The 14,422-nt window shown below is 41.9% G+C and overlaps 1 protein-coding gene across 1 annotated transcript in view; it reads right to left on the bottom strand.

The window, feature by feature from the left end:
* CAP2 (cyclase associated actin cytoskeleton regulatory protein 2) overlaps positions 1 to 14,422 on the bottom strand; it is a 55,277-nt gene that overhangs the window by 26,878 nt on the left and 13,977 nt on the right. The window contains exon 3 of the mRNA XM_054985816.1: positions 9,472 to 9,572. Within this exon, the coding sequence (XP_054841791.1) occupies positions 9,472 to 9,572 (101 nt within the window). The remainder of the gene's footprint in view (positions 1 to 9,471; positions 9,573 to 14,422) is intronic.

The raw sequence follows: 14,422 nt of genomic DNA, 5'->3' as shown, positions 1-14,422 counted from the left end.
TCTGGTATAATGCCATGGAGCCTACCCTCTAAATCAGCCATTTTCTCCAGGGATATCAATTGTAATTCTGGGAGATCTCTAGACCACACCTGGAGGATGACAACCTAGAAAGACTACATGATGAACCTTGCTTCATATTACAGTAGCAGTGTGAAGAAAGCACTACCTATGGGCCATTTCAGCCAGCCTCTGCATGATTAAGGTGATGTGTAGACTGGCCCCGTGATAGCTTTAGAAATTTTTTTAACAAATTAATAAAGAATAGGTTTATGTGCAGCCATATTTCAAACCCGCCTCCTGGGCAAATTAAGGCACAGAAAAACAAAGACAACAGCAGCAATTCTCCTATATTTAGCCACAGGCAGCGCTTCCGTTTCTTCAGACTACCATGCAAAGTGGCCCAGGAAGTTTTTACAGGGGTCAGGAAGTATCACCTGACTCATTCTGGCCTATTGCCACAAAGAAATTCCATGGCAGATATGGCTGGTGGTTCACCAGTTCAAGAACTTCTGCAGGCTGTAATCCGGGCACCATAAGCCTGTTTCAGTTTTCAACAGCCTGTTAAAAATGAAGAAGCTGCTCTTCCACAAGCTTTCACTTAAGTCAAAGGAAGAAGCAATAGAAAGAATAAAGCTTTGATGAATTATGAGCAAAGAAACGACATGAGACAGCTGCAGAGACAGTGTTTTATCACCGGATAACTGGTGGTACACTATTAGGACTGGAACCTACTGGCACCGAAATAGTTATTGCTCTTGCACAAGCAAGCATGGACATGGGGAAGCAAACAGGAGAGACAGCTATAGTTTTCCGCCATATGAAAGCAACGGTATTGCTTGCGTTGTGTTACATTTCTAGCCAGACTCAATTCAAGACTAGAAACAGCATTTCCGTGTTTTATATGCATAGCACACCTGTGAAATACTGCTATTCCCATTATATACATGGGATAATGAGGCACAGCCGTCTGCCCACAGGTATCCAATAATCCCCTGGCAGCCCTAAGAACAGAATATCAGTCTAAATGCAATCCTCTTTACGCTATAACCATCAGCTTTCGTTACCAGAAACAGCCTCTTTGGGGGCTTTTGAAAAAATATGTTGGGATTTGTTTTCTCACATTGCCTTCACGGCTGGTAATGATTCGATTTGAAATAGATATGACAAGAGTAATGTATGTACAAATTTCCATGGTGTTAAAACAGTAAGTAGGGAAAGATTGTACACAGCTGCCTTCTTGCTTTATTTTTGTTCTTGTTTGCTCTTTTATTTATTTGTTTTATTTGTTTTATTTATTACAAATTTCTATTCCGCCCTCCCCGCAGGCGGGCTCAGGGTGGATAACAACATATTAAAATACAATAAAAATTCATCTACATTAAAACACCATTAAAACAGCAGTGTATTTCTATTAATACACATTTAAACCAGGATGATGAACAGCCTTCACAGGGAGGGTTAAGATTATATACACCCCGTTTTTTTCAGACCGGCAGAGGCCCAGCCTCAGCCATATGCCTGGTGGAACAACTCTGTCTTGCAGACCCGGCGGAAGGATAGTAGGTCCTGCCGGGCCCTGGTCTCAGCAGACAGAGCGTTCCACCAGGTGGGAGCCAGGACCGAAAAGGTCGTGGCTCTAGTTGAGGCTAGGCAGGCCTCCTTGGGGCCAGGGACCACCAGTTTGTCCCCTGATCGGAGTGTCCTCTGGGGAATATATGGAGAGAGACAGTCCCGTAGATACGCCGGACCCAGTCCGCACAGGGCCTTATAGGTCAATACCAGAATCTTGACTCTGATCTGGTACTCCACTGGCAACCAATGCAGCTCGCGTAGGATCGGTGTTATATGTGCCTTATTTGGCACTCTCGTAATATCACGCACCGCTGCATTTTGTACCAGCTGTAATCTCCAGGTCAGGTTCAAGGGCAGCCCCGCGTAGAGCAAGTTACAGTAATCTAGCCTAGAGATGACCGTTACCTGGATCACTGAAGTTAAGTTACAGGTTGACAAGTAAGGGACAAGTTGCATTTTCATTTATGATTCATTCTTGCAGAACTTGAACTGTAAATAGTTTTGTCTGTATTTGTAGATCAGCATAAAAGTATTTTGAGTAGTCAATAAATATCAGAATTCAATATCCAGATTCCCCATATGGCAGAGCTCTGTTGACATACTACCCACCACATTACCAAACGAACCCTCTATGTAGCCTGACATGGATTTAATGTTGAGTATCCAACAGTCAAAGGTGATAAGAGTGAATGTAGTGGCGGGGGGGGGAGGTCCTCCTCACCCGTGCCAGAGCCCCAATGTCAGCAGGAACTTGTTAAAAGGACATCTGATCAAATCTATGTTACAGCTGCCACTTTTGGGGAAAAAATGATTTGCATATTTTAATAATTCAGATAAGGAGTTTTTGTGACCTTTGCAGGTGGAATTAATGTGCAGGAAAACGTGGCTGGCAGAGCTCATTCTTTGGCATGCCTGTTGGCACTGAACTCAGAGCAACTGTTTATATTAACAGCAAAGGAAAGTGTATTTTAAATTTTATGTTGTATCTCAAGCACTAATTCAGTTAGAATATTTTATCCATTCAACAGGCTCCAGTTCTAGAATGCGTGGAACAGCAGAAGTGTTTGGTTTGCATGCAGGACACACATGTTCAAATCCTCGCCAAACTATGAAAATCATTGGATGGCCTAGGGGAAGACACTCTTACAGCCCAATATATCTCACAGCACTGTTGTAAGACTAGGACACCACAGCACACTCATTGGAGGTAATAATAAATGAATAAATTGAGAAGTCAATCACCAGAATTTACTTCTAAGTAACTTTGTTTAAGGCTCAGTGGTAACAGTTCATTGCTGAGTATTCAGGCTGCATGGAGCGCTGCTTCTATGAGCCTATTTGTCATACTCTTTAAACTGAGGAGCCACCAAGGTGCGCAGGGATTTCATTGGACCTCCCTGCAAATCTGACAATTCTATTCCTTGAAACCATGTCTCTGACTAAACTTGTGTAGAGAATTTTGGGGGGAGAGAGTTACACTGGAGGAAGCCGCACACTGCAGATTATATTGGCAGGATTCATACGGCAAACGGAGAGTGCAAAACTGTTCTGTTCTTCCCCATCTCATGCTTGCTAAATGTCAGGTAAAGAGTCTAATTTAATGCATTTCAACTTCCTTTACTACAGGGTCCCTAGTATACTGCACCAGCCATGATGACGCTTCATACTGCCTGTCTGATACATCTAGAAAATAGGAACAACTGAGGTAAAAGCACATTCTTGTTCCTTTTGTTAATGCAAAACCATCATGTTTTACTTGGCTTATATAATCCATTCCATTCAAATATATGAGTGTAAATCAAATGGATCAACTTCCTTCCCATTCAAAAGTAGATTCATTTAAGCATCATTTGCTCAATGCTTTGGAATGATCTCCTCTTTTTTTCTTTTTAAAAGCCACCTTTTGTACAGTATTATACTGTTCTAAAGGCTTTCAAATGACATTTTTGTCTCATTATTTTCCCCCTCATTGTGCATCACCCTATAATAGAAAATGCTCTCTCTAATGCTTACTTTCAAACACTAGAAAATGCTTCTCATAAAAGTGCAGATAGAAGTCCTTTCTCATCAGGGGCAATGACATCATGTCCTCCTGACTCAACGGTTATCAATATGGCCCGAGAACTGCCAAACACGGGCCTTTGGATGTAACCAGATCAACTTGGGAGCATGTGCCTTGGGCTGTTCAGTAAACACACTGTTGTGCTAATCATGAAGAATAAATTTAAGTCTGTGAGGAAATAAAGTGAGATAAATGGTGACAGTATTTTTGGCATATAACAGACAGCAGAGCAGTTTCAGGACTGCATATATTCATTATCTACTAAAATCAGTCCAAGAAATCAACCAGATTGAACTCTTTTCCTCTATCAAATCCTTTGGGTCTTGCACTAAACAATCCAATCCTGTTTTTCCTACGTATAGTACAGTCATCTTATTTTAATTTACCATATTTATACCGGTCTCACATCTTATGCCCATAAAATCATAACATTCACAATCAATAACAACAAAACCACAAAGAAGTAAAGCAACTCAAACATCAGCCCTTAAGTACACAGCTCAACTGACTTTATAATAAGAGTAAGCAGACCACATTTGGCAATCAATGAATCACAGGTTTTATAGCCACATTAATTTGTGGTGGCAATTTTTCTCTGTTTAACAAAAATCTGAACCCCCACCATTCTGGGGAAGGCCTCCATAAACCGCTTCATATTTCCCCCTTTATTCATTCAGTACCACATAGTACTGATGCTCCATGACCAAGAGCAAGAAAGAAATCTAACCAGGTATCTGAGGGCTTTCTAGGCAACAGGTGCTTTCTGAAACAAAATATAACCTCCTATTCAACTCTATATGCGAATGAGGCAGCAGCTGCAAACATAATGCCCAGGACACATGGTCTGTAAGACATGTGGAAGAAAAACATTCATTGTCTGACTTGTTAAGGTAAAGCACAGATGTCAGAGCAACACCAAGTCCCAAAAGGCTACTGTCGTCTCTGTTTCATGATGCAGATTTAGACACTAAGCTCTCAGAAATATTTAACAAGAAGCAAATACACTCAGCAGGACACCTGGAAGCTGTCGATATACTAGATGCATCTATCATAAATCATTAATTTCTTATATTGAATATTCAATATCTGTATTTAAAAGATTTAATTTATGTATCTGACTAAATCCACCTCATTATCAACTCGTAACTCATCCTAATACACATTGATATTGCAATACTTATTTATTTATGTCACATACACCCTGCCTTTCTCTCCAATGGGGTCTGAACTGGCGGAGACTGACCAAGAGAGAGATCTTGGAGTCATGATAGATAACTCACTAAAAACGTCAGCACAGTGTGCGACTGCCATAAAAAAAGCTAATGCTATGCTAGGGGTTATTAGGAAAGGGATTGAAAACAAATCAGCCGGTATCATAATGCCTCTGTATAAATCGATGGTGAGGCCTCATTTGGAGTACTGTGTACAGTTCTGGTCGCCACACCTTAAAAAAGATATCATAGCACTGGAAAAAGTACAGAGAAGGGCAACTAAAATGATTAAAGGGTTGGAACACTTTCCCTATGAGGAAAGATTGAGGCGCTTGGGGCTCTTTAGCCTGGAGAAAAGACGACTGAGGGGAGACATGATAGAGGTTTACAAGATAATGCACGGGTTAGAGAAGGTCGAGAAAGATGTGTTTTTCTCCCTTTCTCACAATACAAGAACTCGTGGGCACTCTATGAAATTATTGAGCAGTCGGGTTAGAACAGATAGAAGAAAATACTACTTTACACAAAGGGTGATAAACACATGGAATTCGTTGCCACAGGAGGTGGTGGCAGCTACAAGCATTGCCAGCTTCAAGAGGGGACTGGACAAATATATGGAGCAGAGGTCCATCAGTGGCTATTAGCCACAGGAGATAGATGGTATTCTCTTTGTGGGGAGGTGGTGCTCTGTTGTCTTGGTGCTGGAAGGAAGGCAGTGGGAGGGCTTCTGGTGTCCTGGCCTCACTGACAGTCCTTTAGATGGCACTGGATTTCTAGCCACTGTGTGTGACAGAATGTTGGACTGGATGGGCCACTGGCCTGATCCAACATGGCTTTGCTTATGTTCTTATGTTCTTATGACTCTAAACAGTGTACAGATTATCCTGTCCTCACAACAACCATGTGATGTAGGTTAGGCTGAGAGAGTGTGCCTTGACCAAAGTCACCCATTGAGCTTCCATGGCAGAGGGGGGATTTGAGTCTCCCAGATCCCCTAGTCTGACCCTCTAACCACTACACTACACTGGCTCTTTGCCATCTGTTCTATATTTACAACAGACATGTTCCGGTTTCATTCCCAGTGCTAGATAGCAGTAATTGTACATAACAAGTCAAGGTTTTTTTGCGAAATAAAATGAGCTGAATTCAAATATCTTCCGCTAGCAGAAGGGTGTTTCCACTAGCATAAGAGCAGGCGGCTGATTTTCTTTTCTTCCCAATGCAGACTCCCACACTTACACACCTCCGGCTGGTTGCTGGGGGAACCTGGCAACCCAGCAGACCAGAAGAGTTGCTTCTGTGGGAGGGGTGTCCAGGGGAAATCAGTTGTCTTTAGGGTAGGGGGAGGCTATAATTTGGAAATATGTTGTGTGTTGCTCCTCTTCTGCCCTTAAGATTCTGCAGCATCTGTCCGCCAGTCCCCTTCCAGCAAATTAATTCATTTAATTTACATTATTTATATCCCCATTTATCTCCCAATGGGGGCTCAAAGCACCTTAACATGGTTCTCCTCTCAACAACCGAAGGTCACCCAGTGAGCTACCATAACAGAAGAGGGATATGAAGCTAGGCCTTCTAGATTCTAGTTTAAGACTTTAACCATTACACAACACTGGCTCTCAATCACATCTAATCATAGTAAGCGGAAACAGGATGGGATATGAATATCTCCTTTGCGTGCAGGAACTGGAGGCTGCACAGATTCGCTTATTGTCACATGCCTCCCCCTCAACATATGTGCAGACACAGGCAGAAGTTCATACAAATATTCTAGGCTGGAGAATTGAGGGAGAAAAACTTGACAAGCCCCTTGTCTATTCTGGAAAGATGATTTCATTCAACAAGGGCAAAGGGCTGTACATTGCATATTGGAGTTACTAAAACTTTAAAAGGTTCTTGTAGGGCTCCAGTGGGAAGGGCAACCACATAACTAAGGTATAGTGGGAAGAAGCACTTTACATGCCTTATGTACAAATAAAGTCATCCTGAGTGTCTCTTCTAAACACATCTACTTGAATGCAAGTCTTACTGAAATTAAAGGGGGCCCAGCTATATACTACTGCCCAGGGCCCATGAACATCTGGGACTGGCCCTGTGTGGAAGCAGCCAAAGAGACAGGAAATCCAGTGTAAATGGGCTAGCGTATCACTCCCCCCCACCACTCTAGTAGGGTTTTCAAAAACATAAAGTCTTTCAACAGACAACGCATTCTTGTTTTGTGCGATTAATTAATAAAAAAGCCGTAAAATGAAGTGTAAGTAGATATTTTGCTGTCTTTTAGAATAAGGCAGAACAGCATTAAACAAAAGTGAAAACTCTGATATAAACAAGCAAGCAAGCTATATTCACTGAATAGATATTAATATTCATAGATTCAGAGGATATGTGTTAGTTATGTTCTTGAAAAATTAATCTCATTACCTTTGGGAATTCTGTTCTCCCTCCTGCCCCCATTTTAAAAGGACAAATAATTGATCAATAATACTTTTTCTCATGAAAATTCTCAATTCCTGCCATCTCAAACAAATAATTCAAAAGCCAGAAACTTAATTATCTCGATATATGGCGATGAGTTTTCGTTCTTATTATGGAACAGATTTATTTAATGTGCTAAATGAGCCAATACAATCTTCAATCATACTAGCATTCATTGTGGTGTAATTATTTGAGAGGCTCTAACATGGAAAAAATGTGCTGGATAAATTTCCAGACCATTCATGGCTTATTTAATATGTCATGTTGTCATATGTCATGTACTTTATGCTGTGACAGACAATACTGGTCCAGCTCCGCCTCTTCTCAGGTACAGCCAATGGCAGTTGGTGGAATGCTGGGCCAGTGACAGTTGAAGTCCATTGGAAGGAAGTTCCTGAGGGAAGAAGGCTTTGAGACTGCTAAAGTAAAGCAGCACAGGGATATAGCGGACTGTTGATACCTGTTCTGAGACACAGTAATCCTTCCTTATTTAACCACAGTATACTTAGGAGTTTTAAAATCATTCACTCCAGTGTTCTATGTTACAAATAAGTTATTCTTGGTTTTCTTTTAACCCTGTCTGGCCTGAAGTTGTTGGCTGAGGGGAAATAAGACACATACAGTATGGTGTAGGCTGATTATTCAAATCCCCTGGTAGTGCAGTAGAGGTACTTAATGAGTCACTGCTTGACACAGCTGTTGTCAAATGGCTGAAAGCAAACAAACTGAAACTAAATCCAGAAAAGATGGAAGTGATGCTGGTTGGAAAAGCAAAGATCTTGAAGGATCTTTGTGCTTCCAACCTTTGACATGACTCAACTTGACATGATCTATTCTCCTGGATCCATGGTACAGTAACATCGAGACTAGACTACTGTAATACACCTAACACAGGTCTCCCCTCAAAGCTGGAGACTCCAGCTGATGCAGCTGCAGTTAATTTACTCTCAGGAGCTAGACAGAGCATGCATATCACTCCCATCTGCAGACACTGCATTGGCTTCCCATCAGTTACCAGGCTCAATTCAAGGTCATGACTATCACATTCAAAGACCTTCATGGCCTTAGCCCCTCATATCTGTGCTCTGGCCTCTCCCTCTATGTTCTGCCACAGCAGCTTTGCTCATCTGGACAGGGCCTTCTGCAGATATCGCCCTGCAGTTGGGCAAAATCAACAACTGCCCGCCATGTGTGTTTTTCTGTGGTAGCCCGTACCTTATGGAATGGCCTGCCTGAGGAGGTCAGAAAAGCTCCCGCTCCCCTGGCTTTCCACAAACTATGTAAAACTGAATTTTCCAGGAGAGCTTTCTACCCAGATTATAGGGCTGTGTTGTAAGAAGTAGACATGTGCCTACTAGGGAGTTTCCACATTGCTAAACATGCCATGTAAATTAGTTATGCTTTTTTCAGAAAGTTTTCATCACTGTGCTCAACTTTGTTTTTCAAATATTATGCTACCGTACCCTATTGTATCTTTTTCACTGAATGTCCTAACTGTTGTTTATTATTGCATGCTGCTCAGTGAATGTCCTAACTGTGAATTATATTGTATTTTCACGTGCACTGTGTAATCTGCCTTGAATGTCCATGAGAAAGGTAGACTATAAACAAACAAACAAAACACTCTGGTCATCATGATAAATGAGTTAGATTCAAATAAATGGTGGCAGCTTAGAAGAGAAAGTAAAACTCTGAGTCCCCCTTCCTCAATAGCCCTGGGCAGTAGCTGGGTGGGAGGAAGTGGCAGCCCGTCTGGTAGAGCTTCTGGGAAGAGGAAAGAGCGGGCTCTGTGTGGACTTGGGTCAGGGCTCTCTGCCTGAGAATTAGAGGTTAGACAGGTGACTTGTGGTTGTCCTTAACTGCCTGGGAAGCCCCAAACCTGTGAAGAGAGGTTGTGGGTGCTAGTGGGTAAGAGGTCACATATGCTTTGTTCAGATTTCCACTTTGTTTCAGGCTTAAGCCCTCCCCTCCCTGTGTACCACAGTCCCAATCCAAACTGGGCTCCCACACACCTGAGAATCTCAAGTTTCGGCAGCAAATTCCCAGTGTGTGTCAGCTTGACAGGATCCAGGACAGACACCAGGTAGACCCATAACCAGTATTACTTATAGTTAAGCGCTTGGCAGTTTCACAGTTGAAAGAAATACTTACATGTATCTTCACATCACCATCAAGGATCTTACTGTTCCTTAGAAACTCAGCTACGCTACCATTTAGGAGTCTGTCGAAAGCTTGAACATATGGTGCTACACCTGTGACAGAAAACAGAACTGGCTGAAAAAGCTTGTGCATTCTGAATGCCTTACTGGGCAAGAGAAGCATGAAATACAACTGCAAAATTATTCCATAAAATTAATTTATGCCACTGAATGGAGATATGGAGATGTGGGCATCAGATGATCAGAGGAAACTCTTGGCAAACCTCAGTGACTTGTTTGTCTAACACTTTGCTGACAAAATCATTTGTATCCAGTTTGAGTTAGACACCACTCTGGATGCAGTGCAAATGTAAGATGTTCCAGAAAACCATCTGGTCATGTGTGTGGATACATTTCATTTACTGCAGCTTGAAGATGTGGCCAGAGTGCTTGGAGAGGTGCAGGCAACCAGGTGTCAGCTCAATCCTTGCCTGTCTCAATAACATCTAATGGGGGCAGAAGAAAGTGACTGGCTGATCCCAGGACAGTGTAAATATCTCACTGTGAGATGAAATGGTTCTGGACATCTTGAAGGAGGCAATTATGAAGCCACTCATTACAAAAGCCTCTTAATACCTAGTGCCAGACAACTGTAATTTCCTAGTCATCATGAATCACCCCATTTGGGACAAGGTGCTTAAACAGAAAAAAGTCTGTATCCTGTTTCCAAATGGCTATCATTTCAAACAGAGCACGCCTCAAGCCATGGCAGCTCTTCTTCATGGCATACCTATGTAATATATTTCATGGAAGCACTATATGGTTAGTGACCATGGTACTTGAAGGACAATCTTCTCTCATATCAACCTGCCCAGAATATGATAGCTGCACAAGCCTCCTCCAGGTTTCCCTACCATCACAGACCAAGCAAAGGGCAATCAGAAGGAGGTCCTTTTCAGTGGTCATACCCTACTTATGGGGTACGCTTCCCAGACAGATTCTTAAGGCTCCTGCATTATTTTCAATTTGGTGCCAAGTTATTAAAGACCTGGACTGATTTTATGTTTCTGCTTTTTACTGAAGCTCAACTTGACTTTCTCTGGTTTTATGCACCATTATGCTTGCTTTAAAAAAAATTATATGTATATCAGTTGTTGACATTTTCAAAGTGGAAAAACAGCTTATATAGTTTCTAAATAATAAATAAACACGAGGCATGAAACTCAGGCTTCAGATCACTGGCTTCTCTTTTGGAATCCAGGAGAAAGAAAACATCATAATCTGTCTCCACAATATACTGATAGTGGCCTACAGAAACCGTGTGCCCACAATTCTCCATTAATTAGACCACATATTCCACTATTTCAAGTAGTTTAACCTCACATACAGGGGTTATAGCTAGCATGAGCTTTTCAGAGAAGCACCATATGGTTTTCATGCAGAACAGAGAATGGCTTCAGTGGAAAGATACTCATCTTTAGTGTAAAACAGTACTCTTAACTGAAGTTACTTATGTCAAAAGACTTTTTTTTCTTTTGTATTGCAGTACAGTCTATTTCAATGCCACTTCACATTTTAGACACCACTGTTAGTTCACAAGTGCTCAGCCTGGTAAAATCTATATTGTAACAAGAGATGAATGCCTCCAGTCAGCCCTCATGGTGGTTTTCACATGGGGACAGGCTTGTGTGGTTTCCCTGTTTCTGAGGCAGCTGCCAATACAGTGCAGTGGCAATGGGGCTGCCACATGGCAGGTTTCTCCACTGCTTCCTTGCCCCAGTAGTAGCCATTCCTCCTCCCCTTAGCTAATGGAGGTTTTAGAGAATTGGCAATCGAATATTGTTATATGTTGAAACGGCCCATGAAGAGAGGATCACAGATAGCGTGGCCAGATGCCCCTTTCTTGTTTGAGATCTGTCCTCCAAAATGTCTGGGTTCTGCTTCTGTCTAGTAAAATCAACAGAAGTGGCTCTGGAGGCTAGATTCCTGAGCAGCCACAGGGTACCCATAGTTACCTAAAATTGGAAGAAGGGCTGCTACAGCTAACCAAGCTGTTTAGAGCGAATTAAAGATGAGCTAAAAGAAAGGAGAGCAGGGGGCTTGAAAGGTTCTGCATGAACAGTTGGCACCTGGATAGAAGACAGAACCGGCACTATGGTTACATTTCTATGTAAATTATAGTGAGTATAAAATCTGCATCTATTGATGTAAATTAAAATATGCAATATTTGTGTTCTTGCCTACTTTTTTGCATCTTAGTTTCAGAGTCTTTCTACACAAGACATCTTACATGGGGATGCTCAAGTGACTTACAATGTACTATATCTTGTGTAGAGAGAGCCTCAGCTAGATGTTTTATTAGGTTCTTATAAGTCTGGTGTTGTGAACCCATCTGAGACAGACTCATAAGCAGCTTCCTCAGATGATGACCAGGAGGAGCTAGAACCCATTCAGAAAGGAGACCAGGAGGCTCAGGCACCCATCACCACTGGACGTCCTCCAGATCCAGAGCCTCTTCCATACCCAGCGCCCCTCGATCCTGAGGCCTCAGTCAAAGGACTTACCCCTGATGGCTCAGCTTCAGGCAATGCTACCAATATGTTCAAATCCAGGGCAGTCAGTGTCCTGCCTTGTAGGGACAGGTCCTGAACTACCAGTCCCTTAAATTCTCCCCCATGTGGTGAGAGCAACAGAGACAGCAGGCCCTTGAGGAGACAATACAACAATGGAGACGTGCTGTGCTGGCAACCCATGTTCCAACTAGATTGTTTATTGTCTAAGCGCACACAGTGCTGCGCAGGATGAGGGCTCAATCAAGCCCTGGCCAGGTGAAGCCCAGGAACAGGTGAGGCCACTAGTTCTCCAGGCCAATTAAAACCTAGGCAAAGCAGAGAACATTGCTGGTTCAACTTTTTCATAAGGCTGTAATTCTTAGGTTCTAGTGCCAGATCCTTACCTGCTCCTGTGCTCCAGGCTCTGCTGGGTGATAATTGTCAGGGTAAGTCCTGGCTCTTGAGTAGAGATGGGCACGAACCGAAATACGAACCAAAATTAAGCATGAATCAGGCTGGTTCGTGGTTTGTGAACCACGGTTTGTCAGATCCCATTTCTGACGAACCGCCACAAACTTTTAGGTTGGTTCGTTTGGTTCGTTTATTGGTTCGTCACTACAGACAGCCTGGTGCCAATCAATCAGTTTCCTAGGCAACAGGGGATGGACTTCCTGCAGACCTTCTGCTGACCCAGAAATGAACTTCTGCTGGCCTGGAAGTGACAATTTTCTCACCTGGGTGTGATGTTTTCACGAACCAAACGAACCAGTTCGCGAACCAGGGGCAGGTTTGTGAAAGTTTGTGGTTTGTGAAATTTGACGAACCATGAACCACACGGTTCGTTTTTTTCCAGTTTGTGCCCATCTCTACTCTTGAGGAGACCATCAGTCCAGGAAGTCTGAGGCCAGAATGCCTAGAGTCTATAAACCTTTTGCTCGATAACCAGAAACTCTGCTTTGAGTGAAGGATGTTCTTGAGGGCTAATTTGTGTGATCCAATATAAAACAGAATATAGTTGGAAAGGGAAAAATGGAAGATGTCCTTCAATAATTTTCACTTAGTTTGTATATTCTCAGTATTCTCTGTGAATAAAGTCAAATATTTGAAAAAATTCTTCTCTTGCTCTTTTTTTTCAGTGCTTTGAAAGTTGAACTGTTCTACTTCGCACCAACAGAGTGTTGGTCTTTTGACAGAAAAAAATGTTTCTATAAATGAAGCTATGGAGCAGAGGTTAGGCAGGCTGCCTGCTTTGTATCATTCCTCTTCACTCTCACCTTTAAGCCCAAAGAACTTCTGGGTTTACATCCATGTAACACATGTATAATTAAGTTTGTATATCTTTTCCAGTGCAATCCTATGGAGAGTTACTCCAGTCTAAGCCCACTGAAGTCAATTGCCTTAGACTGGAATAACTCTCCATAGGATTGCACTGTTCTTGTATCAAGCGATTTCATAAGCATTTTAATGGTGGAGAACAAATCGCCCTTCTCCATCCCTCTTCAGAAGTCAGTGCCAGGCTTCACAGTGAGATCATATAATAGCCTTACCAACAGAACCATTCTTTGCACAATTATTCCAATTTAAGCCCATTAAGCTTTAGAATGGAGTAACTGTACATAGGATTGCACTCTACTTCCCACTTTTAGTATTAACTTCTGCTGATTTATGGGATCATAATTTAGAGTTTGAGAGAACACTTTATAGTTCAGTAATTAAATGATTATCACTTTTAGTAGAGGGTGGATGTTACTACAGGTATTTCATAAAAACTTTGAAAAACAGAACAAACTAAATTAAAATATAACATACAGGTCAGAGTTGAATAAAGTCAGTGGTATTAAAAAGACCAAAAACGACAACACCAATAATGAGGACATTGAGCAGTCGTAGTCTAAAAGGTAATGGCCACTTTTCCCTCTCAGTTATCTATTACATTTTGGGAACGATTTGTTCATCATTGATATTCTTTTCTTCTCTTTCTTCCTAATCTATGCTGCCATTTCCTTTTACTTCTGCTCTTTCTTCTGCTCTTTCTTTTTAGGCTTCTTTGACTTCTGTCATCCCATGCCATCCCACTCTTGGCTTAATTCTTCAATCTTTTCCTTTCCAAGTTCTAAATCCAGGGATTGTGCTGACTGTATTTTGGATTTATGCTTTCTTCTTTTCTTTCTCTCTTTCTGCTGCTAATCAGATTTTTGTTCTGTGACTCTTCCATATTTTGTTCTTAGTACTCTTCCGATTTTGATCCTGTTCTTCCCTCCTCCCCATCTTTTCCATTTCTTGCATTCATAGTTGCTTTTAACAGGACTTTTTTGTCCTTTTTAATACATGACAAAACAGCATTTTTAATTTATTTTATGTATAGCCCTCTCTCCCCAATGGAGACCCAAAGTAGCTTACATCATTCTCCCA

The sequence above is a fragment of the Eublepharis macularius genome, chromosome 7, assembly GCF_028583425.1.
Source record: "Eublepharis macularius isolate TG4126 chromosome 7, MPM_Emac_v1.0, whole genome shotgun sequence".
Taxonomy (NCBI): domain Eukaryota; kingdom Metazoa; phylum Chordata; class Lepidosauria; order Squamata; family Eublepharidae; genus Eublepharis; species Eublepharis macularius.
Note: the sequence above shows the minus strand (reverse complement) of the source record. Positions and strands in the feature narration are given on the sequence as shown.